Source organism: Uranotaenia lowii, chromosome 2, assembly GCF_029784155.1.
Source record: "Uranotaenia lowii strain MFRU-FL chromosome 2, ASM2978415v1, whole genome shotgun sequence".
In the NCBI taxonomy this organism is placed as follows: Eukaryota; Metazoa; Arthropoda; class Insecta; order Diptera; family Culicidae; genus Uranotaenia; species Uranotaenia lowii.
In genome coordinates this window covers 256,238,625-256,265,380 of record NC_073692.1, presented here as the reverse complement: position 1 = coordinate 256,265,380, position 26,756 = coordinate 256,238,625, and the positions used below count along the sequence as shown (strand labels likewise).

Sequence of the window (26,756 nt, the reverse complement as noted above, 5' to 3'; positions counted from 1 at the left end):
TCATCATCCACCGGGAGCGGCCAGCATCCCCTTTTCCGAACCGGTTGGTGTTGGTAAACAAAACCCCGACGGTCGGTCGGCCGTAGCTCCGTGCGGACCCCAGACCCATCTAGTCCCAGGGAGCCCAGGACGTTCCTCAAAATCCGGTGTCCGAAGCAGCAGAAGGCCCTCCCATCTAAGCCTGGTGATCACCCACTTGACCTACAACCTGAAGAAAGGCAACAAAACGGCAAGTCCAATAAAAGCATGAATTCGTAACTTAATTTCTTAGCTTTGTAACTTATTGTTTGTCGAGCCATATATATGTTTGTCTTGTCCGCCAGAGTTTGTTCCACCTTGAATTACGATTGGTTGTTCCCATTCTCCCTAGGACGTCGTAGCGACCCTGAGAAAGCGTAAGTATCGTCTGAGCTAGCTGGGAGTATTGGCCAAGGCCTTTACTTTCATATGGTACTGATATGTTCAATGACTTGCACACCGTACGGAAGACAAATAACTCCAAAAACTTATTTTGCAATCTGAGACTTGAAGCTTTGAAGCTTCTTTATTAGGTTGGGGAAAAAGTTCAGAGCGTTTCTACATTTGTTGTGTTTACAACGAATGATTCATTTTTTGTGCAAAGCGAAAACATCGACAGATATTAATCATCTCTACAAAACTATGCTAGTTGGATTTTGAAGATAGTCAATTTTAGATAAGTTTGAACACAACGGCATCGAATTTTGAATACGGCGAATGCGTCAACATTACTGTCTCGAAAAAACTCGCTCAAGGTTTGACAAATATGAAAAAAACTTGTCTCTTTTCATACTACGTCTAAATTATTCGTATTCAAACATTCTCTCTTATAGAAGATTGTTCCGAAAAAGTTGTATGGGAACCCTCTCATCTTTCCCCTTCCCATCTCCCTCTACTTGAAGGAGTAAGGCGTTTCTTATAGTCATACCCATTTTCGTACATAAAAACTCTCTCATATCAAATTTGGACCCATTAATAGATAAATTGATAATTGTGATAAGTAAAATGGAAAAATTAAAAAATTAAAAAAAAATTAATAATCACAATTTCTCGTATCGCATGTTCTCCCATGCTAAATTTCCCCTTTCCTACCGTCAACTGGGGCATCATGCAACACTATTCAACTTCAATGGCTTCTAAAAATTTAGTGTCCACAGATAATCAAACCGTTTGCACATCATAAGTTTTAGGGTTGATGGGACATCAAATTGACGTAGTCAGAAAAATTCTTGGTTTTACCAATTATTGTTAAATTTACAAAAACATGCGATTTTCACCCTAATAAGAAAAGGGGTAAGTTGCAATATTTTTTTGTTTTCAATAAAAAATCAAATGAAAACGTTTGAAATTTTAATTTTTTTTTATGTATTTGTGATGTCATAACGCATAAAGCATCAATAGCAGTAAATTTTGGTAATGTTCCAATAAAATTTTACATTTTACATTTTTGCTGCATACATTTAGGGGTAAAAAAATGCTACATAAAAATTCTTCTAACTGAAATCATAACAACTAATGTTTGGATGAATGAAATTTTGAAATTAGAAAACGCGTGATTCAAAACAATTTTATTCCAGTAAATGGAAACGAAATTCAAAAGATGAATCTTTTATTTGCATTTAGAGGTTTTTTAGCCCAGACTGACTACTGGATGTATTTTTAAATATGAATAGGGTAGAAGCTCTAGTTATTGAACAGGTACCAGATATTGAACACTAGTAAATCACTTACCATTTAAAACAATAATATACAGTAGAAAAAATGAATTAAAAATCGTTGTGCCATTGTTGAAGCATTTGCTACCTCTGTTCAAATTTTTTTCAAGAATTTCGGGCTCTTAAAGCCACAATCCCCGATACTAGAATATGTGTTCAAATTTTGGCTTGGTTTTTCAACTGGATGAAGAAAACAGGCTTTTTTTGATTGTGAGAAAAATTAAATTAAAGGCAAATAAACGCCTGAGATAATAATATGAGTGTTTTCAACTAAGTCTTTTTAGATGATTTCTGGAAGAGTGGCAGCCTTTATTATCCGTATTTTCTTAAAATTTAACAAATTAAAGTGTTCAATCATTGGATCACAGAAAACGCCAATGTTTCAATTATTGAACGTCCAATCTTGCAGTACTCGTTTCGTAAAGAAATACATGTACCAGTTATTGAACAAACATCGGTTGGTGTTTGGAAATATAAACAAACTGTTTCTTGGTTGCTAGCTCAACCAAAATCGCCCCTGCAAGGCATACTATCAAGCGAAATACCCCTAAATATATGCAATGATATTCAATGTTTACGTGTTTAATAATTAGAAAATTGCCTGTTCAATATTTGAATCATTGTGTTCAATCATAGGGACAAAAGTAATTTTGAATAAAAAGGCCTAAATGATAATTTGAAAACATATTCCCGCGCAATAAAATATATCGATTGGAAGCTGAGAAACAAGTTTAAGCTACACTATCAAAATTTTATCCGAAAAACGTTACTTTTTAATAGCCACAAATGCGTTGAAACCCAAAGATGGTGTTCAATATATAGTGTTCTTACCCTATACCTATGTATTTTTAAAAAAATTGGTGATTGCCCGAAAAATATTTTTAAAACCAACCATTGAGGCCGAATTCTACAAAATTCAGGGCCGTTCGGTATGCGAGTAGAAGTAAAAAAGTAAAGTGAAAGAGTCAGCTGTTGCCGATTTATATACCTATAGGGGAGATGGGGGCATAATGGCCACCTTAAGGAAAACGGTTATTTAACCATAGAAAATAGCTATAATATGGAGGTTACATTATTTTTCGTGTTCAGACACTTGAAAAGTCTATTCCCTAACAGGTTGAAACGTGAAAAACTAGATGAAAACGTTAAAAAATGCATTTTAAAATTTTTTGCCAAAAGCTGAAAACCAGATACTGTAGGGGCATAATGAGAACCCCCCCTGAGGCAGTATGAGCACCATTAATCAGGGCAAGATGTGCGTTTTCTGCCGGGGAATCTAGCAGCAAATTCAATTCGATGAAGTCAGGTGAGTCGCGTAGATTCATCAAACAAAGCAATAACAAAATAATCTAGGTCTGTTTGTTGAATACAAACAATTCACGCACGCTCATACATTATGTGCTTTGTTTGGAGGATGATGCTACTAGCCGTATAATGTAACAATAAAAAAATCGATCATGAATTGTAAATGGAAAAAAATCACCTCGAACAGAAATCTAACTCTAGTCTTTTGATTACCTCTCCGACACCTTACCAATAGGCTAAATCATCGGATGAAAACTAGTCAAGGTGTGGCGCTATAAATCAATTTTAATTCGCTGCTAGATTCTACGGCAGAAAATGCTCATTATGCCTCGATAATATGGTGCTCTATATGCCCCTAGTCAACAAATTTAAGTAAAAACGTGTTTTAAAATTGATAAAAAGGAAAATTCAAAAATTTTATGATGGTAAAAATTGAGAAACAATGTGTACATCATGCTGCAGTGCGTACATTATAGATCAAGGTTATTTTAAGATCATAAGAGCTTATTTCGTGGTGCTCAAAAATTATAATATTTTCGTAATTTGAGAACCAAGCTAGTTTTTTTTAAATATCTCTGTAAAGATGATAAGGAGATTCCTTTTTTTGTGAAAAATTAATACTATAGGAAGTACGAAACAGATCCTCATGAAAATTTATTTAAAAAAATACGTACTTTCGTAGAAAAGAGTAGTGCTCATTATGCCCTGGGTGCCCGTTATGACCTCATCTCCCCTACGGGCGTATTTATTCGAGGAAGTAGCTGCAAACTGCAAGTCAAGCAAAGTTGCAAAACGACAGATTGCAACTTTATTATGTCGTCTTGTCGGCTTTGATCCTGCGCCACCCCCGGTCTCTCCACACCTTCCGAACTCATCAACATACCAGAACAGTAACACGATGACGACAGTGCCACCTGCTCATCCATACGCTACCTTCAATCAGCCATTCACCGCACCTCTAGTTGCACCGTGCTGTCACCACGACCCATCGGCATTATATTTCAACCCGGTAATGTATAACAACCCATATTTTCTGCCGAACCGACGCGTGCCTATGTAAGCACTAGCTCCTCTATATTTATGAACCAAGCGGATCATGTTACCATTCGTTCGTGCGATCACCCAGTTATCAATAATAAAGAAATTGTGGCATATTGCCAAAACTTTAACAGAATGCGAAGCGCATCTAAACTAAACACAATTCATAAAAATTTAGTAGCAAGTAATTATACTATCATTTTAGGAACCGAAACAAGCTGGGATGATAGTATAAAAAGCGAGGAAATTTTTGGATCGCGTTACAATGTCTACAGAGATGACCGAAATTTCAATTTGTCCGACAAGAAATCAGGCGGAGGCGTTGTAGTAGCAATAAGCTCTGCTTTCGATTCTGAGCTCATTGAAATAACTAAGCACAAAGAATTTGAGCAGGTGTGGGCAAAAGCTCAAATCTTCAAGGAAACTCATATTTTTGGATCGATCTACTTTCCTCCAGAATATGCCAGTAAAGATTATTTCCAAAAGTTTCTACTGAGCATAACAGAACTATTCAAAAGCTTCCAACCCGAATTCAAAATTCACCTGTATGGCGATTTTAATCAATCGAATCTACAATTTTTACCCGATGAAGATAATGAAGCAATCCTTTTACCGATTTTTGGAGATAATGAAACATTACAATTCCTTTTCGACAATCTTGCTACCTTATGTCTTAATCAAATAAATCATGTGAAAAATGCCTGCAATCGCTATCTCGATTTACTGTTTTCAAACTTGACTGATGACTTTTGTATTTTGGAAGCTACTAATCCAATTTGGAAAAATGAGATATTTCATACAGCTATCGAATTTTCAATTATATGTTCTGACAACAAAGGAATACCAGAATACGAATATGAGGAGACCCTTGACTTTTTCCATGCAAATTACACAATGATTAAAACTAAATTACAATCAGTTAATTGGCAATCATCATTTCAAAGCGAAAACCAAACTGTCAATCAGGTAGCTATTTTTTATAACATTCTTGGTAATATCTTGAGTAAATATGTCCCAATAAAAATAAAGCGACGAACGAATAATAACAGAAATCCGCCATGGTTTTCAAAAGAGCTAAAGCATCTTAGAAATAAAAAGCAGAAAGCGCATAAAAACTGGAAAAAGACACCATCGCTAGCTAATAGTTTAGAATATCAAGAAGCATGCAACAAACTAGCCATATGCCTTAATACCTCCTTCGAAGAATATAATAGGAAAACAGAGGAAAACATTAAATCTAACCCAAGAAGCTTCTTCAAGTATGTAAGTTCCAAATTGAAAAGTAATAATTTTCCATCTCGTATGCACTTGGACAGCGCTAACGGTAATAATTCCCATGAAATATGTAATTTGTTTGCCAATTTCTTCCAAAGCGTTTACACCAGTTTTTCGGAAGCCGATCGCGACACTGCGTTTTTCGATTATTTTTCCGACTCAGCATCATTGACTGTGGTAGATTCAATCACCCTTGAGGAAATACACAAATCAATTTGCTCCCTGGATAGCTCCAAAGGGCCCGGGCCTGATGGAATTCCTCCATTACTTTTAAAAAATCTTGTAAATGAACTAAGTGTGCCCTTGTTTCTATTGTTCAACTCATCGTTGAAATCCGGTGTTTTTCCTCAAGTATGGAAAGAATCTTTTCTTGTACCTATTTTCAAGTCGGGGAAAAAGTCCGACATTAAAAATTACCGGGGTATAGCAATCTTACCCAAGTAACAATTTAAGTTTTATAAAAAACTGGAAGAACACTTCTAAACTTCGTTATAAAACAACGTTTAGCTATATAAACTCCATTAAAACATCTATAAAACGCGTATAAGTGTAAAAAGGCCTACCTACAGGAGGTTCTGAAGTGCTCATCCTAAGTACCTTATACAACCCTATGGACTCAAAAGGGTTTTGCTAACAGCTTGTTCTAGATAATCAACTCTTTTTGCACTGAACAAAAAGTTCGTGAAATTTTCTCTTTCAAAAAAATGGTTTGGAAAAAGAATTTATTAAAACAAAATAATCCCAATTAAAATCTAATGAAAAGATTTTCTTTTTCCACTAACACTTCAAAATAACCTATTAGATTTATTTGAAATATCACAATCGTTTTTTTTTCGGTTACTTTATGAATAAATATGTTGCGCTTTAAATTTTATCGATTATTTTTTGAAAAAAAATGATAAATAATCCACGCGCTCAAGTAATTTTTCGAAATAAAACATTTTATGAAATTTTTATCGGAATAATTTGTAATGAAAGTTTATTTAGCTAAGTCAGTCTTGTTCGCTTTGTCAATATTTGATAGAATATACAATTGAAATAGCTAAACTAGTTGCAAATAACACTTTTCATTATTAGATTCTAAGAAACCTTGATTTAAATTTTCATAATTGCATTCAAAAATGGCGATTCATTGAAAACAACTCTTTGCCTTGAAGAAATCAGATATGAATCATATTGTTCTGGAAAAATGTTATTTTAGGAACAACTTGTCTTATACGAACATCAGTTTTAACCCTTATAAAACTAAAAGTCATTTCCACAGATCATCATAAATGTTTTTACTTCAGTGCAACCAAAACAAACAAAAACAAAGATAATTTAATTGTGATTCCGTTCGTTTTCCTTGTTCTGTTTTTGCTCGAAGACGACCGGCAGGATTGACAAAAACAGTAGGAAATCCTTTGAATCCCGTACCTGACTAGCAGATTAATCACTCGAGTCAATTTTCGGTGCTTTTCAGCGGCTCACGGACAGATTTTTCAACCACAAATTGTTGACTGGAACCAGAACAAAATGTGTCTCATCGCTTTTCAATTTAAAGGTAAATGTGATTGAATGATGTATATTAAATAACCAACAACATACGTAATTTATTTATTTCAGAATTTGGCTGCCAGAAAGTGAACTACCATAAACTGGCCGGAAGTACATTGTGGGAAAATTCATTTTCGGAAGTCGCCCAAAAACATTGCATTAGCAGGTTCTGTGAAATGCATTTTGCTGCAGTAACGGTTATCAAACCCTGGATCACGAGACCAATTAAAAGCCGAGCATGGCCCGGGAGCTGAATCAAGCGATGTTTCTACGCTTTCCGAATCAGAGCCGGATAGTAGATTAAAACGAGAGAGTGATAGAGGGATGCCGGACGAAAAAAATATTTAAAAAATATATTTGTCGTTTTGGATTTCATTTATATTTTGAAACTTGTAGATTGTAAAATGATTTAAATAACTAAATAACGAAGAGTAAAACTTCTAAATTGTTGTGTTGTATGAATTCTCTGCTACCGAACCATTACATAAAAAAAATGGGGCTACTACGGGAAACGGCTACTACCCATGTCGTCACAAATATTCTACCCTCATCTGTCTCGGGCCCACTTCTTGCTGTATTCTAACTGGACACATTCATTGTTCTGTCCGGTTGTGATCGGATGTGCTTAGGATCACATTCCGGCTAATCTGCTTTCCAGGAATGACACTTTCTCCAAAACGATGATGATGGTGCAGGAATCTTGCAAGCAATGCATATCTAGCAGCTCAGTATTATCAAGCTCGAGGGATCCCGTTCGATAGCCTACATCCGCCCATGAATGTGCAAAATATTTAACTATAAAATGATATGATTTTTAAAATGAAATGATTACTTTTCCAATAAAAAGCTTACTTTTAATTTTTTCCACCAGAAAGAAGAATCTTAATTAAATTTGTTTATAAATGAGTCAAGTTTTCTTTTCTTTTTTTCACGTGCTTTATGACATTCGAGTAGTTTTTTTTGCTTGGGAAAACTCGATCTCAATTGTCTCCCGAAACAGCTTCTTCCTTCATCGGGGGGAAAATATTTAGTCAAATACTCCATTTGGTGGTAAACATTTGAGACGATGCCACACATACACATTTTGTTGTTGTTGTTGTTGTTGGGTTTTGTTCATACACATTTTGACATTTCGATCGGATTTGGACTGTCATTCTTTGTTGGTTTTCTAGAGAGGTTTTATAATTGCTTTGTAGTGCTCTACTAAACCAAAAAAATTAAAGGTTATAAAACATTCTTTGTTGTTGTTTTCTTCAAGGTTGGTTTTCTAGAGAGGTTTAATAATTGCTTTTTAGCGCTCTTCTGAACCAAAAAAATTAATGGTTATAAAACCAACACAAAATTTGACAGGAGTTCTATAAAAAGATTCTATAGTGGTTTTTAAGCTATCTTAAAGGGCAATCATATAGAGTTCCCTATAAATTACGTTACAAAGCAAACAATACTTTATAAATCCCTTATACAACAACTAATTTTTTTTTATAAAACCATTCAGAGTTTAAAATGTTGCTTGGGTTATCGTGCATACCGAAACTTTTTGAAGCAATAGTGAATCAAAAAATATATAATCAAATAAAAACACTCATAACTGAAAAGCAACATGGATTTGTTAAAGGACGATCTACAGCGACTAATTTACTTGAATTCGTTTCTTATAATATCCACTCTATGGATCAAGGAAATTCCGTTCAGGCTCTATACACGGACTTCAGTAAAGCTTTTGATAGAATCGACATCCATTTGTTAATTTTTAAACTACATAAAAACGGATTCAGTACACAACTGCTGAAATGGATTGAGTCGTATTTGACAAACCGTACACAAATTGTTAGATTCAATGGTTCACTTTCGAAAAGCATCTCCGTTACATCTGGTGTGCCTCAAGGCTCCCATCTCGGTCCCTTATTATTTATCTTATACGTCAATGACATTACTTATTTACTGAACCAGCTAAACGTGCTTATATACGCAGACGATATGAAGCTTTATATGATAGTCAACAACGAAGAAGATTTCAGGGTGTTTCAAAATGAAATAAATATTTTTTACAAATGGTGCAGTAAAAGTCTTCTTGAACTAAACGTGAAAAAATGTTCACATATTGTATTTACAAGGAAAAAATATCCGTCATATGAAATTGTCACATTAGGAAATGAGCCTGTGGAGAGAATCAATAAGATAAGAGATCTAGGTATTATATTGGACTCAAAACTTACTTTTGTAGATCACTATAACTCAGTAATTCAAAAATCAAATAGTATGCTTGGCTTTATAAAACGTTTTAGTTATAATTTTCAAGACCCATATACATTAAAAACATTGTACACAGCTTATGTCCGATCCATACTTGAATACTGCAGCGTTGTGTGGTCCCCCTTTCAAATTTCTCATAAAAACCGTTTAGAATCCATTCAGAAACAATTTGTTCTATTTGCTTTACGAAATCTAGGATGGTCACAGAGCCAAATACCAAGCTACGAATCACGCTGTTTACTAATAAATATTGAACCATTAAGTGTTAGAAGAGAATTTGCTGCAATCTCCTTTGTAAACGACATAATTAATCAGCGTGTTCAATCTACTTATCTACTAAATAAGTTAAACTTTTATTGTCCGAGTCGCCAGTTGAGAACCAGAAATCTGTTTATTTTAACCTCTGCTCGAACTGATTATGGTAAAAATAGTCCAATCAATTGTCTTATGCAAAATTATAATAAAAACTACCAGAACATAGATTTTACTATGTCTAAACAGCAGCTAAAAAGTGCTTTTTACGGCGACAGGCACTTAAGAACCTAATATTGTAGTATTTGAAGTAATATTAAGATTGTACTTCTAGTTTTAAGAATATATATGTAGCCTACGATGTTTGGTGAAATAAATAAATAGCACCTTCGGCATCAAAACTAAGGCGAAGGATAGATTTGGAATGGTTTTCCTTCTCCAGTGACCACAAGGTGTGTGGTATGTATGTAGGATTGTATGTAGGTGTTTCCTCATTTACAAACCATATTCGTGTGTTATAGGTCTAACTTTTCTAAATCGATATGAAGACACTTGTTTGTTCTGCTCATATATGTACATACATACGTTGCCATTTGTATACAAAACTTAAATAGAATGAACGAATACTCAAGAAGCTGTGACCTTTAATAGCTGAATTTTAGAGAAGGTACAATAGTGTACAGCCACTTTGATCGCAATGACATCGTTGAGACTAAAATAAGGCTCATTCAAGCGCTATACTTTTTAGAAATATTTTTAAGTTCATGGTTACCACATGTGACGGTTACTTGTGCTGTTTCTTGAAACATTCGCTATGCAACCTAAGAATTGCTTTGTTCGGAATTACTTATTTTCAATGAGCACAGATCAATGACTTATTCTTCATTTAGCTCTGTGCCGATCGGCTGTATGACGATTTAATTGATTCGCTTTATGGTGCACAAGCCTTTGTGCAGAAAATTGTCTCCTGGAGGGCTTCTGTTTTGGAAAATAGAAACAAGTTTTATTTGTCTTAGTCCACTCTTAAGATTGAAGATATAAATCAAACGCCATCGGGAACACGAATCAAACGAATCAAGACAAAAAAGCGGAAAAACTGTTGTGATCCTAATTTCACACAGATGAGAAAGTAAGTGATTGTGATTTGGAAAATAATAATTTGTTGCATATGGAACCCATACTTAATTTTTCCTTGATCATTTAAAGCAGTGGTTTTCACATTTTTTTCCGTCACCGCCCCCTTTTGCTAAGTTTTCGAGCACAACTCCCCCCTGAGAGAATTTATGAAAAATCTTTAGAAGAATGCTTATTTGCATTGTTACAAAACCATAAGCTTTTGACTTTTTTTGTAGTATAATTTGAAACGTTCAATGAAGCACATTTAAAATTGACTTGAGAAGTCCGAAAAGCCAACACATCGCCATCAATTGTTGCAAGACGAATCTTCAACTTATCAAAATCAAAATCAAATTGCTTCTAACCCCAAAGACTGAAATTTAAAAATAATATAAATTTTCCAGGACAAATACTAAAACTTTAAAACAAAACCTATCTTAGAATAAACCGCCTATCTAAATTTTGGTAAACAGAATTCTCTACTTATTAAATATGCCTTTTATCATTCGAAAAATATGTTTGTTAATTCGATGAAAAGCATAAAAAGTATAATACTTTGTATTATTTCTTGATAACCAAATTTCAAACTTTTATTTATGAAAATTAAAGACTAAATATGAATACTGTTTGTTCCACGGGTCTAAAAATTTAACAACGGTTCTAACAAATTAATTTCAACAATTTAGTGAAAAACCTGGTGGGGAGCCCATCCAGAAGATCTTTTAAAATTGTATCGAACAACTATTCTCTCAGTGATGGAATATGGTAGCTTCTTTTTCCAGTCAGCTGCCAAAACTCACCTCATCAAACTCTAGCGTATCCAATACCGTTGTCTCCGCATCGCTTTGGTCTGTATGCCCTCAACGCATAACATGAGTCTTGAAGTTTTGGCAGGAATACTGCCTCTGAAAGATCGATTCAATTTACTATCACTCCGGTTCCTCATCAGGTGTGAGGTCATGAACCCATTGGTGATTGTGATTTTCGAAAGGCTACTTGAGCAAACTCTTCAAACTAGATTTATGTCTATATACTATGTCCTCATGTCAATGCAGGTAAACACTTCTTCGTATTCTCCAATTCGAGTTTGTAGCCCAGACTACGATCATTCTTCTGTCCAGTTTGATTTGTCTATGCAGCAGGTAATTCGTGTAATCCCGGGCTCGCATCGTCCTCATCTGATTCCAAGAATTTTCGAAGCTAAATATAGACACGTCGATGCTGATAAAATGTACTTTCCCGATGGATCACTGGGGGTCGGTGACTCCACTCGATTATCCCAAAGGTTTTAATAGATTGGACCTGAGTCAGGATTTTATTCGTATATTTTTCCGTCTAATGTCCAATCATTATTCCTTAGACGCGGTACTCTCGAGCATATTGTCTGGTCGTGCGAGGTCCATCTTGTCGCTAGAACGAATTTCATAGACTCCCTTCGGGCCCGAGGAAAACCACCCTATGTTCCAGTGAGAGATGTGCTGGCTGTGATAGACTTGGACTACACGAAATATACCTTTTCCTAAAAGCTATTGACTTTCGTCTATGATTCTTTTCATTTTCATATTTCCCTATATATTTTCTTTTCTATTCTAATAAAAAGTGATGAACTAAATTTAAGCACACAATTGTTAACAAACAAAACGAGTTTGGCTCCTTAAAGCCTAGAGGTATAAGCCGTTTCAAATAAAGAAGTTCCAAAAAAAAATTCCTTCCTCAAACTTGTTGGGGGATTAATTACCATCCCAAATCATCAGCAGCCCATAAGCGAAATTACCAGACGCGTATCGGGAAGGATAGACCGAATATCCCACCATCCCATGCTCTCTTCGGACATCGTGTTTTGCGGTACGATGCCTGAGGAGCGTTTCTTCCGCTTTCGGAGCTTTCAGATGAATCACAAGGCACTCACTCGAAGGTCGCGTTAACTCCATAGCGATTTACGCGACAATTTTGTTTCAACTCCAGTTTCGCAGTTGCGCTTCGGATTTATTTTGCTGCGAAGCGGAAAATGAACTCGAAGTCACTGGGAAGCGGAAAATGAGCTCAAAAAATCACTGGGGATCCGGATAAATTAAAGAAAAAAATTTTGAGTAAAACCATACACGGTAACCAAAGTTACTCTCATCTGTATAAAAATCCATACAGATTCGAGAAAAGTGTCTCCACTTAGTTTTATGTTTGGGCGTTTTATGCAGAGCGTGTCTAAGGAGCTTTTATACATTTGCAAGCTTTCCCTTCGTTACACCCAAAATAATCTGCACGTAGCGGCTACGTGAAAAACTACATAATTTTTATCCAATTGATTTTCACGTAAATTCTACGGATAAAATAAGTAAACGCTCCCCTAATTAGAATTGGTGTATAATGAACATCAGCTACAACATACGTGAATTATTAGTGAGTTCAACGCCATTTCAACGATGGAAGTTATTGTTAGTTTACTTGAATCTTAATGGTTTTGGAATAAATTTGAAATGATTGCCTAATAAAAATAATTCGATGTTTGGTTGATTTTATCGTTTCTTTCATTTTTCTTTTATTATACCAAATAAACCACTTTTCACTAACCACTATTTTAACTCCAAAACATGCAAACAATGGATTCCATGAATCATCCGACGGCCGTTGTTAAGCGCAAATTGGTTTTCGAAATTCTGTAGGGATCGAAAAAATAGGAATTAATAAGCATCCTATAGAAGCATAAAATATTTTAATGAGGAGTGATATGGTGTTTACCTGATCTACATCTACAGAGAACTTGTTTCCTGGAGTACTGATGTTGAGCTTGACGTTGAACATATTACATGGTTGCCTGAAGTTGAAAATGTAGATTCAATAAAATTTCTTTAAAAGCAAATTTGTTGAAGTTTTCGTGTTTAATTAGAAATCGAGATCCTGAACTTACTTCATTTATAAAACAATTTTGGCTACCTTCAGGATCCTCACTACTAGTGCCACTTCGCTCGGCTGGGAATCCGGATGCCCCATCAGCAGCACCATCAGGCAGCTTCCCGTTTGCCTAAAGTGGTATGAATTATGAATAACAATTTGTTAACCATTATCGTTACATTCTGAGTTTCATATTTATTCGAATGTGTGAAAAAAAACCTACCCTTTGTACTGACGGTGCGTACTTGGATGCCGTTCAGTTTTTAACTTTTTTTTAACTTGATTCTGCTGGTTCCGAGGGAAACAAGAAAACACTTTGTTTTAATTCCGGTGCCGCGCCGCTGATTCAGTCTCACACCCAAGTACGTGGAAGCGGCTGGTAAATCCACGAAACGGAACCGAAAATGACCACCGATACCGAAAAAATAGGGACGTAAATTTGTGGACCGGGACGGGAAGCTATCAGCTCCTGACTGATTTCCTGAGAAATTTTCTTATTAGAATTTAAAACGTAAACAAAAACACGCTCATGAAAAGTTAATTACAAAAGGAGTTTTGGTCATCCACATACATTTTACGTGAAATTTTTGAGTCATTTATGTGGAATTAAAGTAACTACTACAAGACGCACGCAGAATCGATGGGATGGAAGAAAAGCTTAATTTACGTGAAAAATCCCGTAGAATTAATTTCTTTAATTTTTTGGGTGTAGTCAATTCTGTGTATTTCGACATGGGGATGCCCATGCATTTTCAAGAATTCTAAAAAAAATGAAAATTCATGAAATTTCTCAAAAAAAAAACTACAAAAATGACTTTTTTGCGTAGAAATTAATATTTATTCTCTATTTAATGTCAAACCGGTCATCTTTGTGCTGGAATATTGTTTTTTTTTTTATATTTAACAGCAAACTCAAAACCTAACACGGCTCAACTTCCAACAAGCGGTACTGATTCACGTCTTCACGTCAATGTTTCCCAATCCAAATGCCAAAAGGGGAAGAAGAATCTGTAAAAAGAATTCAATTTTAATATTTTGTTATAACACAATTATCAGTTTGTACTATAAAAAATTCATTATACAAAAAATTTGATTTTTGAGATTACTGTTAGTATTCTGAATCAAAACTGTTTCAGTGCTAAGTCTCAATTGGAATTTCAACAAAAATTTAAAATCTTATCTAAACCTTGTCATATTGGAATCTTGAGCTTTGTCGCACTAAAAATGAAAATTGTTCACTAAAGTTTTGAGATACATTTTTAAACAATGCCAATAAGTTAACCCGAATGACATGGGAAGTTGTAGGATGTTTTACCGTAAGTTTTACCGCAAGCGTAATTCAAAAAATTAAGGAAAAACTGGGATGAATAAATCAGATAGCATTTCAGTTTCATTTTAAGGTCCATCTCACATCTTATAACCATACATGAGACTCTCTCTCGACTTCTCGTTTCGCTTTGGACCATTATCTAGAATCCAACACCGTTGAAGTTGCTTGAAGCCCAGATTCAGGCTTTCGCTGTAACCGAATTCGGAAGCTGTTTTCTGCTGCCGTTCTTGTGCACGATTTTTCTAATCATACTCGTCGTCCCAGTAGAAATAGTAGAAATACCGGAAGAATCTTTGTCATCCTTTTTTTCGTCAACCCCAAAGGATTTACTTTTTGCCTTCTTCATGATTGGGTATTCTTTTCCGTAGCGACACTAAAAATGTAACAGAATCATCATTTAATTATTGTTGAATTGATTTCATAATTCTTACCAGTGTACGTAAGCAGACGGCATATTGCGGCAACCCAAGTAGAACGGGGTAACCAAAACTTATATCCCTTCGATAGTTTGCTGATGCACATCCAATAGCTCCATCCAGGGATATTTTTCATCCGCCAAATCAATCTGAAATTAAATGAAAACAACAATTTGAAGTTTGAAGTTAATCAATTTTTTAGATCTACTCACCACTTTACGAAGTTCAAATGATAAGAAGCGATACATTCGTCTTGAAGAAAAGTAAAAATGAGGATTTTTCATCGATTTACATTCTTTTTTATTCTAAAAAAACAGCTTGAATATTCCTCACCACCATCAAAATGTTGATTTTTTTTTCTTTTTTTCGATCCGACATCCCCATCCAAAGCTTTCCAACAAAAGCAAACTTTTTATACAGAGTTGAATAATCGAGTTTTAGTTCACTTCTGTATATTGTCAACCCAAAATTACTCAGAAATGAATGAAGCAAATACAAATTTTGAACAACAACAGCTAAGTTATTTTGTACGTGTAATTGAAACACATTTTATAATTAACTCAATTTTTCCGTGTAGTTAATCTATTTCGCGTTAACGAAAGGGTCTGCTATAATTTATTAGCGGAGAAATGTAACATTCTTTTCTCAATTTTTTTTTAACGTGCTAACAACAACACGAATCTGTCAAAGCAAATTTCCATCGGAATCATAGCTCTGCACTCTGCAGCTAAATTTTCTTTCGAATTTTTCAGAACTCGAATGCTGTAGTAGTTGACGATTCCTTCGAGTGCTTATTTGATTCGGTTGTTCTTGTCAGAGTAGCATCAATTTGTAAGTAGGAATCCTATTTAATACCATATAATACGGTAACAAAGTGCAATAACATCTTACGTAATTTTACTCCATCGTTTAACAATAACAATCTGCTTTTAGGAACAAAAATGTCCGGTGTACTCCGTGTAGGGATACGGTTCCTCAACCGTTCTAGCTCAATCAAGTCAACGGTTTTCGAGGGAAAAATTTGCGCACCGTTGGTAATTTCCTCTTGCAGCATTTCCGGGAAAACAATGCGGGGCTCTAAACTTGTTAAGCCGACTCCTTTTCCCTACCTCGAAAAGGAATATACGGCACTGCAAGCTTGCAAAGACGTTCTTTTCAAAACGACCACCAATAGGTTCGATGAAAATACCAAGGTATTATTTTTGAGCATAAATTAGTATAAATGCTGATGTTGGAAACGCAAATTTATTACAGGTTGTCGTCGTTGAAGGGCCCATTGCTGCCGGAAAGTCAGCCTTCGCCAAGGAACTTGCTTCCGAATTGGATATGAAGTATTTTCCAGAAGCAAATCTCGATAGCTATTACATTAACTCGTATGGCTACGATCTGCGTCAGCTGGACCCTCAGATGCCTGCCAATATGCAGAGCTTTGATGTGAACAAGTTTCTGCAGAACCCCAATCATCGTAATGTAGCCACGTTTCAAATACGAACGCTGATGCAACGCTACTCGCAATACATCGATGCTCTGGCTCATTTATTTTCGACTGGCGAAGGTGTTGTACTGGATCGATGCGTGTACTCCGATTTTGTCTTCGTTGAGGCCATGTTCAAGAGCGGTTACATCTCGAAAGGCGCCCGTTCGGTTTATTACGACATCGTGCAAAACACCATGTCAGAATTATTGAAGCCGCATCTGGTAATCTACCTGGATGTTCCAGTAAATGTCGTAAAAAGCCGCATTCAAAAGCGAGCTCATCCAGCTGAAACCAATGCGAAGGCCCTTACTGACCGCTATCTACAGGACATGGAGAACATTTACAAACAACAATATTTGAAAGACATCAGCACGCATGCCGAATTGCTGGTCTACGATTGGTCCGATTATGGTGAAACCGAGGTTGTAGTAGAGGATATCGAACGTATAGATTTTGATCGATTCGACAAAGATGACACCCATATGCGCGATTGGCGTTTCGAGAACGAAGAAGAGTACACCGAATTTCGTGCCCGCTACATGAACAAACCGGACTTAATTAACTACTTCAATGTACCGCGGTACGACGTTCCAGAGTTACTCGTTTCGCCAGAGGAATTTAAAGCCTGGTACGATATCTGGTCGGAGGCTCCGGGTCAGAAGTATAGGAAAGGATATAATGCTGAATGCGGAGACGCGGGAATTCTTACCAAAACTAAGTTGGATTTCCGCAATTCTTTGTAAATGAAGCGTGTTTTGTTATTCCAAACACTGGTGTATTTCACTGCTAAGAAAGTTAAATAAAAACTACTACACAAATTTCGGTTACTGGATAAGAAGTCGCGATCAACAACACAATTCAGGGTATTGAAAGAAATTAAGAGAATTCCAAACTGGGTGAGATTCTAAACTGCCTTTCTGTCAAAGCGGTTCTTTAAAAAAGCTTAATTTTTTTTTTTCAAGTTACAGTTTGCAAATTAAATTTTTTTTTCTCGGTACATAAAGTTGGGAAATATTTAATTTCTATTTACCACCAAATTTTGGCTTCATTCCTAAACATACATATTAATAGTTTTCAATGGTTTCATGTTTTTATTGTAATATTTATTAGAATACAATACATGATAATGCATTTGTTTGGTGAATTGGAACCAAGTTTAACCAGTTTCTCTGGCTGCCTTACGCTCAAAATATCTTTGTAACGCTGCGTCAAACAAATCTCCGACAGTTCGTTTCTTCCAAATATCGATTTTAGGTGCCTTAATCACTTGTACCTCTTCTTCGGATTTTACCATTTCTTTTCCGTTAAGGTCCTCTTTGGGAGGTTTCTTTTCTTCTCTAGGTACGATTGTCGAACTTAAATCAGTTGCCTGATCTAATTTCAATGCTTCAGGTGGACTTTTAGGCAAAATTTTTACTGCATTTTTGTCTTTTTTATCCGACTTTTCGTCCTCTTCTGATTCACTCATCTCATTACTTGAGCTGTTGGAATCTATGCTGAAATCAGAATCCGCATCCAAATTAGACTGCAAATGAATCTTTTTATTGGAATCATTCTTTTCATCGCCCTCATGTTCATCGTTGTCATCCGAAGCACGTTTGCGATACCGCCTAACTTTTGCGGAGCTCTCCTTGTTACATGGAGCGTTATTGTCGCTAGGTTGTTCTTCATCTTCGGAATCGGGCTGTTCTTGCTTAATGTCTATCGTTTCATCTTTGGGTGTTTCCTAAAATAAGGCAATTATATTTTTTTACTTTCAGTTTTTACTAATGTTAGGACAATAACTTGTTACGTTTCCATTCGTGATTTTCCATACATTATACTCAATGCTTACCTCATTCGATTTTTCGCCCATCTTCTGTGAGTAAATATGCCTGTAGAAACCACCTAGATCGCCTTGCTTGGTGACGTCTCCTATGCGCTCCAAGTATTCTTCCCGCTTTTCCTCCTCTTCAGCTTTCTTCATCTCTTCTAGCTTAGCCCGGTAAGCGGATGTTACGAAAGATTCCTTATCTTTGTACATCTCCCCTTCAGCTTCGCGTTCTTTTTGTATTTGACGTTCTATGCGCCGTTCTTGTTCCTTTTTTCGTTTGTCTGCAGTTTCTAACAACTTCGTAATATATTTAGGCTTTCGTTCTTCCTGCGATTTGCCAGCTTTAGCCTCTTTACGTTTCTGATCCATATCATCATACAGTTCATCATATTGATAGATAGTGGGGTCTTCCTCTAGTGCTTTCTGTTGGGCTGCCCTTGCTTGTCGTTTTTGGCTTTCGCCAAGACATAGATTCACCGAGGGCTTTTTAGTAGGACAAGAGTCCGAATCTGAATCACTCGCAAACGCAGCATGTTTAGTAACACCGAGTTTGGATTTATTTGCTTTTGGATCAATCAATCCATACCTAGAAATATTTTTGCGATTTTGTAAGGAAGAAGATATTGAATGTTTTTTTTTTTAAATTACTTACTGTTTAGACATATTGCAATCAATTAATTTTAACTAATATGATAAAAAACCGTTGTTTTTATTATAATCAAATTTTGATTGTTTATTATTGTGATGGATGCTATCGCTGCACGCTCCTTTTTTTAAATTCAAGACTAAGTTGTTTTTGTTCAAAACAGCACTTCCGTTGCAGCCCTCAACTTTGAGTTCGACTGGGCATCCGCTAAAACTAAGTCTGACAAGCATATTCAAACCTAAATTCGACAGCCGAACTGCCTTCATTGAACTTTCTTCATGTTGAACTTTATTCATAGCTACTCAGAATGCAGTTCCGCAGCCGAACTCGCTAAGTGCTTTCAGTTCAAAATACACGCAGAGGGTTCAATTTTTAATTCATGAAATCGATCTCAGTTTTGCTACTTCGCCGAAGAAAAACAAAAATGGGATTAGTTTTAGTGCGCAGTTCGAACTCCGTTTTGAACCATTGCAAGGAGGGAAAAGGGAACTTAAGTTCATAGAATCGAACTATGTTTTGAACCTCGGTGAAACTGAATTTTGACTTAAAAAAAAGGAGCGTGTGCTATAAAATAATTACACGCTAAAACATCAGACCATCATACGCATAAAATAATTACACGCTAACAATAGTTACATCTAGTGAACCTGTATATAAGAGAAGTGACATCTGAAACACAAAATTACAATCGAGCAAAAGAACTGTCAAAATCGATTCCAATAAGGCATTTCCCCACTTGTCAGACGAACAGCTGATTTCTCATGTTTACATTTTCTCGGCATATCGTGGTAGGGTAAACATAACAACAACATTACGTATGTTCAATGACCAGATAGTAACGATATGAAATTGACAATGTAATTGTAGTGATTTTGCAAGCGCAACTTGTTGAGGAGCAAATAAATTCTTTATTTAATGATTTGTAAATTCATAACAAGTTAAGAAATGAAGGTTTGTTGATGCTTTTAATTAAAGAAGTTTTTAAAAGAATGCATTGAACAGCGCTTATCATCAAAGATCAAAATGGCGACAAGTTGGTATGGGCGATGGGCGCGCTCGCAGTCCCGGTATACGATTTCTCGTGTGGATAAACCGAGAGAGAAATAGCCTTCACTCCGATTTCACTCCGATTAGCTGTCATTCTTATGGAAATCTGTGTAAGAGTGAAGAGCAGGCTTTATTCTTTTTAGCAGGCCCAATCCCAATTTACATTTTTCAAAACAAAAACAAAAAGCTACCCTACCACAATCTGTCTCAGGAAATACTCTATCGATCCGAGCATTTTGTCGCAGAGCTTTTACCTTTCTTATTGAATACTCAACCAAGGAAGGTATTGCGATTGTTGTTATACACACTACCAAAAAAATCTGTGAAATTACATCACATATGATGTAAATAAAAAGAAGCATCATATATGACGGAATTTTCAGTGCAAGTTGGATATTACACGCCTGTAAAATTTGCCGACGTGTAATTTAAAAGTGATGTAATGTTTACACTTCCAATTGGATTTTTTTGTTTACTTTTTATTAATATGATTCAAAGAAGATCTCTCACTAAAAAAACAATCTTTTTGTACACACTAGATTACATTTATTTTAAACCACTTTTGCCACTTTTTTTGATCTGCCACTTTTGCCAACCATGGCTACGATCGTCACCATTTCCATCTGGCGGAGCCTTTCCCGGAACGTACTTTGCGAATCTGTTAGAATTAAAACAAATTGTTTGAAGCATATTTAGCTTTATCTAACCACTTATTCTAAAAACTTACCATTCGACAATGAACGCACAATCAAACAACACGGCAGCGCAAACACCCGACAGGTCAAAAAAACTTACGACTTGCTTTCGTGTTTGTTTTTTTTTTCATTTTCAGTGCTGTCAAGGATTCAATCATATCTAATTTACAATAGAAAATCGTGTTCCGTGTCATGTAAGATTCAATTCTTCAATCTTCAGAGTTGTTAAGGATTCAGTTTTTGCAATTTTCTGTGACATGTAATTTTCTGTGTTCGCACTACGAAACAATCTTTAAAATTACATCACATATGATGTAAATAAAAAGAAGCATCATAAGTGACGGAAATTTACAGTATGAAATCGCGTTCTATGTCATGTAATATTAAGGGTCTCCAATTTCAGTGCTTTTAAGGATTCAGATTTTTTTTCTGTGTATATAACAAACCAAACACTGTTTCTTATCATGCCGATCTAATTAAAAAAAAGTTTAAATGAATGATTGGTGATAAACCAATGCATATAAGTGAGATTTCTAGTATAATCTGGCACTTAAGGATCATATCCAATACATGAATATTGATTTCATCACTCAATTTTCAAAGTCTAAAATCTGGGCACTCTGAGCAAAAAATCTGTCTGACCAATATCTGGATGAAGGGTCAAAAGTCTGTGCTTTACAGACAAATCAGGGCACCTGGCGACCCAGCTCACGACCACCTTTATATATACGAATTCAAACGATTCTAAGTGCTTTAAAAATTCAATTAGCCTTTATAAACCTTAAAAAAATGGAAATATTTAAACAATAAAACCATAGAACATGGTATTTGTTTTTTTTTGCATTAATTATTGCTCACTTAAGGCCCAGTTACACTTCACGTGAACGTGAATGTTAAAAAATTATTTCGTCAATAACTAAACAACGCGACGAAGCTAGGTTTTGTAACATATCAAGTCGATGGGAAATGGCAGAAAGGTGATATTCCAGCCGGACTCGATCCTTAAAACCCGCTAGAACTGTTTTTATTCCGATTACTCCGCCATGGTTAAGTGTCCGTTGTGAGAACTGCGGGAATTGAAATTAAAACTGTTCTAGGTTTTAAGGAACAAGTCCGGCTGTAATTTCATCTTTCAATGATTCCTCATCGATTCCACCGTGATACACATGCTAGTTGTGTCGCGTTTTTGAGTTATTGATAAAATAAGATTTGTTAACGGTCATTCTCACTTGAACTGCAATCCAAGCTTAAGAGATCAATTAAGTTATTTCCGTTGACGATTTTTTTTCTCGATGCATTCAGTAGAGGGTTAAGGTGACAGGCCAAAAGGGTATATGTCACAGATCTTGGGTGAAAAGTTAAATTTGAACGATGTTTTTGAAAATGCTATGAAAAAAATAAAATCTTCGTGGAACGTGGAATAAAAAAAAAATCGTACTGAAAATTCGAAAAAACTATTTGACTTTTCTGTTTTATAAATGATTTATCCTTATACATATTCCAAAATAAGAGGGAATATATAGCGCCGATGTGGTCTAGTGGATAGGCTGGCGCGAGTCTGGTATTGGTACGCCAGGCGTACTGGGTTCGATTCCCGGTATCGGCAAGAAAAACTTTTGGGTTCGAATCCCATAAGCGGGCCGATAGGTAAGATGTGTTTCATTATATAACTGACTATATAATTGGAATGTTCAATCAGTTGCCAGCTGGCCAGGTATATACACGGATGCCGGAATATTGATTCGCTCTTCCAAAATATACCTACATCAACACACGCAATACATTAACCACATAACAGTTCATACGAAGCCATGGGGTCCGGGTATGGTGGCGCGCTGCATTGGAGATTTGTCGAACCTAATAATCTAAGGAATGTATGTGAACCCATACTTAGGCAGAAACTGCGGTGAATCCGTGCACCCATGGTGGATTACCAACATACATACATACATATTCCAAAATAAGAGGGAATATGGATAGATATATCACAATAAATTTATAGTTGAAAGTGTATATAGGTACTTTATTGTAATTTGTTAAAAAATATTGATTGTAAAATTGTATATTTGTAAAATATGTTTCACGCTTCTGTTTAGTTGGCACGTTTTATTTTTTAAATGCACTTGCTATATAGTGGATATTTATGGGTAGTTAGTATATATTATAGCACCAGGTGCTTTTTCATAAGGATGCAGTAGTGAACGAAATTACGATTTTTTCATGCAATGACACTTCTTAGACATTGCGGGCTACAGAATGGCATTTCATTCTTCACACAAAATCGACCGCCAATAAGAGATTTACCGCAATCAACGCCACTACACAGAAAGCATGATCCATGCCAATGAATATTTCCCCAAGCAACACCCTGCTCAGCAGGTCCAATGCTTCCACGGCATCGATGGCACGTTTTGGCAAAGTAAGTGTCATAGCAATTCAAACAAAGTGGCATATTGCTCTTCTCATCAGGAACATACTGCTGGCCGGCCAAAGGTGCGTCACAATGATAACAACAGAAATGTTTAATGTGAAACGTCGCTCCCTCAGCTGCTGTGTATTCCTTGGTGAAAATCAACTCATCGCAAGCTGAACATCGTGGAATCTTCAAAATTTCAGCCAAATCTCTGGCACAATAGACATTTCCGCCATGATAGAAATAAACCAAATCGGCCAACAGCTCTTCGCATTTGTGGCACTTGAAACATTGTGGATGCCAAGCACTTTTGCCGGCACGTTCAGCTTTTACGGCCACTTCCCCACACATAATGGATTTCTGACAACCGCCACAGTTAATGAATTCTGGAGTCTTTAACAGCGATTTTGGATGGACGGCCTTGGCAGTTGATGGCAATGCAACACTATCGTTGGATGAAAGTTGACCAATGGAACCTTTACTTGGACGCACTTCAGGGTACATATTCATATCTTGGATAGCAGGGATCGAAACAAGCTTGCCTAAAAAGTTAACATTTAACTGTTACATACAACATTGCATTTTAGTATATTTTGTAATTACCTTCATGTGCGGTCAGTTGTGCACGATTAATATCGTAGCCTGTTTCTTCGTTTGTAGAACTCAGTAATCCGGGGTAGGTCGAGTAGTTCGGTGTGGGAGGTACAGAACCAAAACCCGAATCAGCGCTTTGGGAAACATGTAATCCCGATAGTTTTCCGCTAAGTTGTTGAAGCTGTTCGATCTGAGCATCGCTCATTGCTCCAGTGGGAAGCTCTTCGGTCGCTATCAAATTTTGAAAAAGACATGGTTCTGGGTGTGCAATATAACGAGCGAGCTCTTTACGGAATCCATCGTCGCCCAAATATTCGTTCCTAAATTGAGCGATTGGACCAACAACAGAGTCGAAAGCATAGTTGATCCGATTTTTGTTTAACTGATGCAAAATTTTATCATAAGCTGGACCACACACAACAGCACTTTCGATAGCAGAGCTGTTGAGATTAATGGACGCTAATTTTTCCAGTACAGGCTTAGATAGTTTCTCTGGATATTGCAAATCAAGATGCATTGGTTCGTTAAAAACTTGCAGTACGTGGCCTGGTTGGACTCCAAATTTAAGAGCATTTTGAACCGTCGGAATTGACGTGATTTGGTTGAGAAGGGCATTAGTGCGTTGTGCGTCCCTCCGATTTTCTGCCACTTCTGGAATCTGGTCTGGAGTTACATCAAACTGTGATAGATCGGAATTTTTGACGAAATCTATTATTTCCTTCTGGAAGTCACTGTCGCTATCATAGCTCAAAAATTCGTCACGAAATTCATCGATTGGTTGAAGGATTGAATCTTGTGCGTAATTTATGCTAGATTTATCCAATTTTGTGAGAAGCTCGTCGTAAAAGGGACCATTTAATACAGCACTTTGGATTGTCTGTGTGTTAATTTTCATTCGCTCCAGTCTGGTTTTTGTCGCTGGTGAAAGGAATGGACTGCTTATAAAATCTGGGAAAAGTGGTTTACGAGAGATTATTAACGTTTTTCCGTACACCGGGCCTTGCAATACTGCCTTGAGTGGTTCGGAATTCATTATGTCTGCCAACACTTTGTCCTGTTTCAAGGCATTTCGGCATTGGCTTGACAGTGGAATGTTAGGTTTATCTTCAAAGTTAAGTTTACGTGCCGGCGTTTCCTGGTGTTGTAATTGATCCTGGCGGGAAAGGTTTCGCAGCGGAAGTGGAGAGTTAAAAGAATGGTCTTGATTGTGTTCTTTAGTGGAGCTGCTATCTTGCGTTGGCAACGTTGAAATAAAGTTATCGATTTCTGTTTGAAATTTAGGATTATTTTTATATTCTTGACGGAACTTTTCTAGTGGACCAAGAAGTCCGCAATTTTCCTGGAAAGGAATAGCTTTTTCGTTTATCCCAGCTATAATTCGATCGATTTCGGGACCATTTAAAACGGCACTCTGCATGGCTTCGGAATCAATTTTCATGAGTTTCAATTTGTACTTGGTTTTATCCGACATCAGAGGGCTTTCTATAAAATCTGCTTTCAAAGTCTCTTTACTAATGCAAAGTGGCCTTCCCAGAGGAACTGAGTTTCCAGATATGATGTTTTGAATTGTTTCAGAACCGAGCAATTGGCTAAGCACTTTATCTTTTTGTATAGAAGTATTAGTAGCATGTGGGAGCCCTGCGTGTCCTCGTCCAGATGGCGGAAGGTAATTCACACCGTCACCTATTCGAACCACACTACCCTGACCAACGCAGTTTTTCTTGATTTTTTCCACATATTGAACCAACTGAGCTTCCTCGTTTTCTGAAAGATTATGACACAAACTGGCATCCAGATCATGGGGAGGAACTTGATATTCTAGCTGCTGTTTTCGTTTTTCCGCTGCTTCACTACCAGCTATGGGTATATTCTGTTTACCCAGCTGAGTCATATAATCCGAGGCCAGCTCCGGAGTCACATTAGGTGGAATCCAGTCCAGCTGGACGGGCTTATCAGTGAGCTCGGAAATTTTTATGTCTGAAACATGAAAAAGAAAAAACAGATTAGATGTCCACGGAACTATCAAGTGCTATCAGCATAAAACCTACACGCAGGTTTGGATCGAATGGCCCCTAGTATTTCAAATTGAGCCCAGCCAGTAACGTCGTCGTCTTTGCAATCATGTTGTTCCTTCCTGCATTTGCAATTCCGACAAACTTTTCGCCAAAAATGAAGATCTAAACCAGGACATTTGGTTCCACATGCTACGCAAGGTGCTCCGTTTCCACTCTCATGACCGAGTTTAGCTTTGATTTGTTCTCTTCGGCTTTCTAACTTGACAAGCCACTCAGGGGCCGCGGCCGTTTCAATCCCGGATTCAGCCATCGAAAATTCGGAAGGATTAGATGGATGACAACAATAATGATTATAAATTATGAATCAATTATCCAATCAATCGAATCAACAAATCAGCAATTGCACAGATAATTTCTTAAACTTGGCAGTCAATTTTGTTGATTGTGCTGAATGCGTTGAACAAAAAATATGTAAACAAACGAAAAAAGAATAAGTCTGTTCAATGAAATCTCGTCGAAATAGGTCGAAACCTGGGGGAGGAAGACTGAAATTTCCTGCATCGCCCGCATAATTAAAAACAGTTGGGGATATAGTACTAACTATTAACTTAATATATTGGTAGCAGTACCAGTATGAAATATCTTCCAAGTATCATTTCATTATACATGTTCAAAATTTTATTACCTCAATAAATTATGACAGGATCGTATCAGTGACAGTGACAATATGATATATGATTTAGTAAGTATAGTATAATAAGAGAATAAAAATTTGCAACCTTTGAATATTGTCTCTGGACCTTATCCAGGACTCTAACAGTGTACGACAAAGTTTCCTTATATTTTCTTAGCATTAGACATTAAATTAAAAAAAAAACAACATTGACAACATTGTATGAGTTAGACAAGTCGT

At 36.4% G+C, this 26,756-nt stretch overlaps 3 protein-coding genes and 3 long non-coding RNA genes across 6 annotated transcripts; 2 read left to right on the top strand and 4 right to left on the bottom strand.

Annotated features, from left to right (window-relative positions):
- Window positions 1-6,661: 6,661 nt before the first annotated feature.
- On the top strand, window positions 6,662-7,262 carry LOC129741859 (uncharacterized). Its single transcript, XR_008736491.1, has 2 exons — window positions 6,662-6,894; window positions 6,957-7,262. It is a non-coding gene; the product is annotated as an uncharacterized LOC129741859 (long non-coding RNA).
- A 5,748-nt stretch (window positions 7,263-13,010) lies between these two features.
- LOC129748122 (uncharacterized) lies at window positions 13,011-13,911 on the bottom strand. Its single transcript, XR_008737655.1, has 4 exons — window positions 13,621-13,911; window positions 13,414-13,527; window positions 13,245-13,320; window positions 13,011-13,162 (listed from the first exon to the last, which is right to left on the bottom strand). It is a non-coding gene; the product is annotated as an uncharacterized LOC129748122 (long non-coding RNA).
- An 807-nt stretch (window positions 13,912-14,718) lies between these two features.
- LOC129750166 (uncharacterized) lies at window positions 14,719-15,619 on the bottom strand. Its single transcript, XR_008738318.1, has 3 exons — window positions 15,356-15,619; window positions 15,159-15,292; window positions 14,719-15,100 (listed from the first exon to the last, which is right to left on the bottom strand). It is a non-coding gene; the product is annotated as an uncharacterized LOC129750166 (long non-coding RNA).
- A 177-nt stretch (window positions 15,620-15,796) lies between these two features.
- LOC129745964 (NADH dehydrogenase [ubiquinone] 1 alpha subcomplex subunit 10, mitochondrial) lies at window positions 15,797-17,458 on the top strand. Its single transcript, XM_055739368.1, has 3 exons — window positions 15,797-15,974; window positions 16,077-16,336; window positions 16,398-17,458. The coding sequence occupies exons 2-3, from the start codon at window positions 16,085-16,087 to the stop codon at window positions 17,361-17,363; spliced, it is 1,218 nt and encodes a 405-aa protein (XP_055595343.1). The 5' UTR covers window positions 15,797-15,974; window positions 16,077-16,084; the 3' UTR covers window positions 17,364-17,458.
- Window positions 17,459-17,684: 226 nt separating this feature from the next.
- On the bottom strand, window positions 17,685-19,209 carry LOC129746948 (nuclear speckle splicing regulatory protein 1). The gene is made up of 3 exons (XM_055740907.1): window positions 19,086-19,209; window positions 18,455-19,019; window positions 17,685-18,346 (listed from the first exon to the last, which is right to left on the bottom strand). Exons 1-3 carry the CDS (start codon window positions 19,094-19,096, stop codon window positions 17,777-17,779), a joined length of 1,146 nt encoding a protein of 381 aa, XP_055596882.1. The 5' UTR covers window positions 19,097-19,209; the 3' UTR covers window positions 17,685-17,776.
- Window positions 19,210-22,841: 3,632 nt separating this feature from the next.
- LOC129748525 (uncharacterized) lies at window positions 22,842-26,328 on the bottom strand. The gene is made up of 3 exons (XM_055743172.1): window positions 25,877-26,328; window positions 23,838-25,805; window positions 22,842-23,776 (listed from the first exon to the last, which is right to left on the bottom strand). Exons 1-3 carry the CDS (start codon window positions 26,151-26,153, stop codon window positions 23,040-23,042), a joined length of 2,982 nt encoding a protein of 993 aa, XP_055599147.1. The 5' UTR covers window positions 26,154-26,328; the 3' UTR covers window positions 22,842-23,039.
- Window positions 26,329-26,756: the final 428 nt, after the last annotated feature.

What these genes read in the sequence shown, in the direction of transcription:
- LOC129745964 (XM_055739368.1), top strand. Translation starts at nt 16,085, where the DNA reads ATGTCCGGTGTACTCCGTGTAGGGATACGGTTCCTCAACCGTTCTAGC. An exon ending in GGTTCGATGAAAATACCAAG is followed by an intron (nt 16,337 to 16,397) that starts GTATTATTTTTG and finishes AATTTATTACAG; the next exon opens with GTTGTCGTCGTTGAAGGGCC.
- LOC129746948 (XM_055740907.1), bottom strand. An exon ending in TGGGCGAAAAATCGAATGAG is followed by an intron (nt 18,347 to 18,454) that starts GTAAGCATTGAG and finishes GCCTTATTTTAG; the next exon opens with GAAACACCCAAAGATGAAAC.
- LOC129748525 (XM_055743172.1), bottom strand. Translation starts at nt 26,153, where the DNA reads ATGGCTGAATCCGGGATTGAAACGGCCGCGGCCCCTGAGTGGCTTGTC. An exon ending in CATTCGATCCAAACCTGCGT is followed by an intron (nt 25,806 to 25,876) that starts GTAGGTTTTATG and finishes TTCATGTTTCAG; the next exon opens with ACATAAAAATTTCCGAGCTC. An exon ending in ACAACTGACCGCACATGAAG is followed by an intron (nt 23,777 to 23,837) that starts GTAATTACAAAA and finishes TTAACTTTTTAG; the next exon opens with GCAAGCTTGTTTCGATCCCT.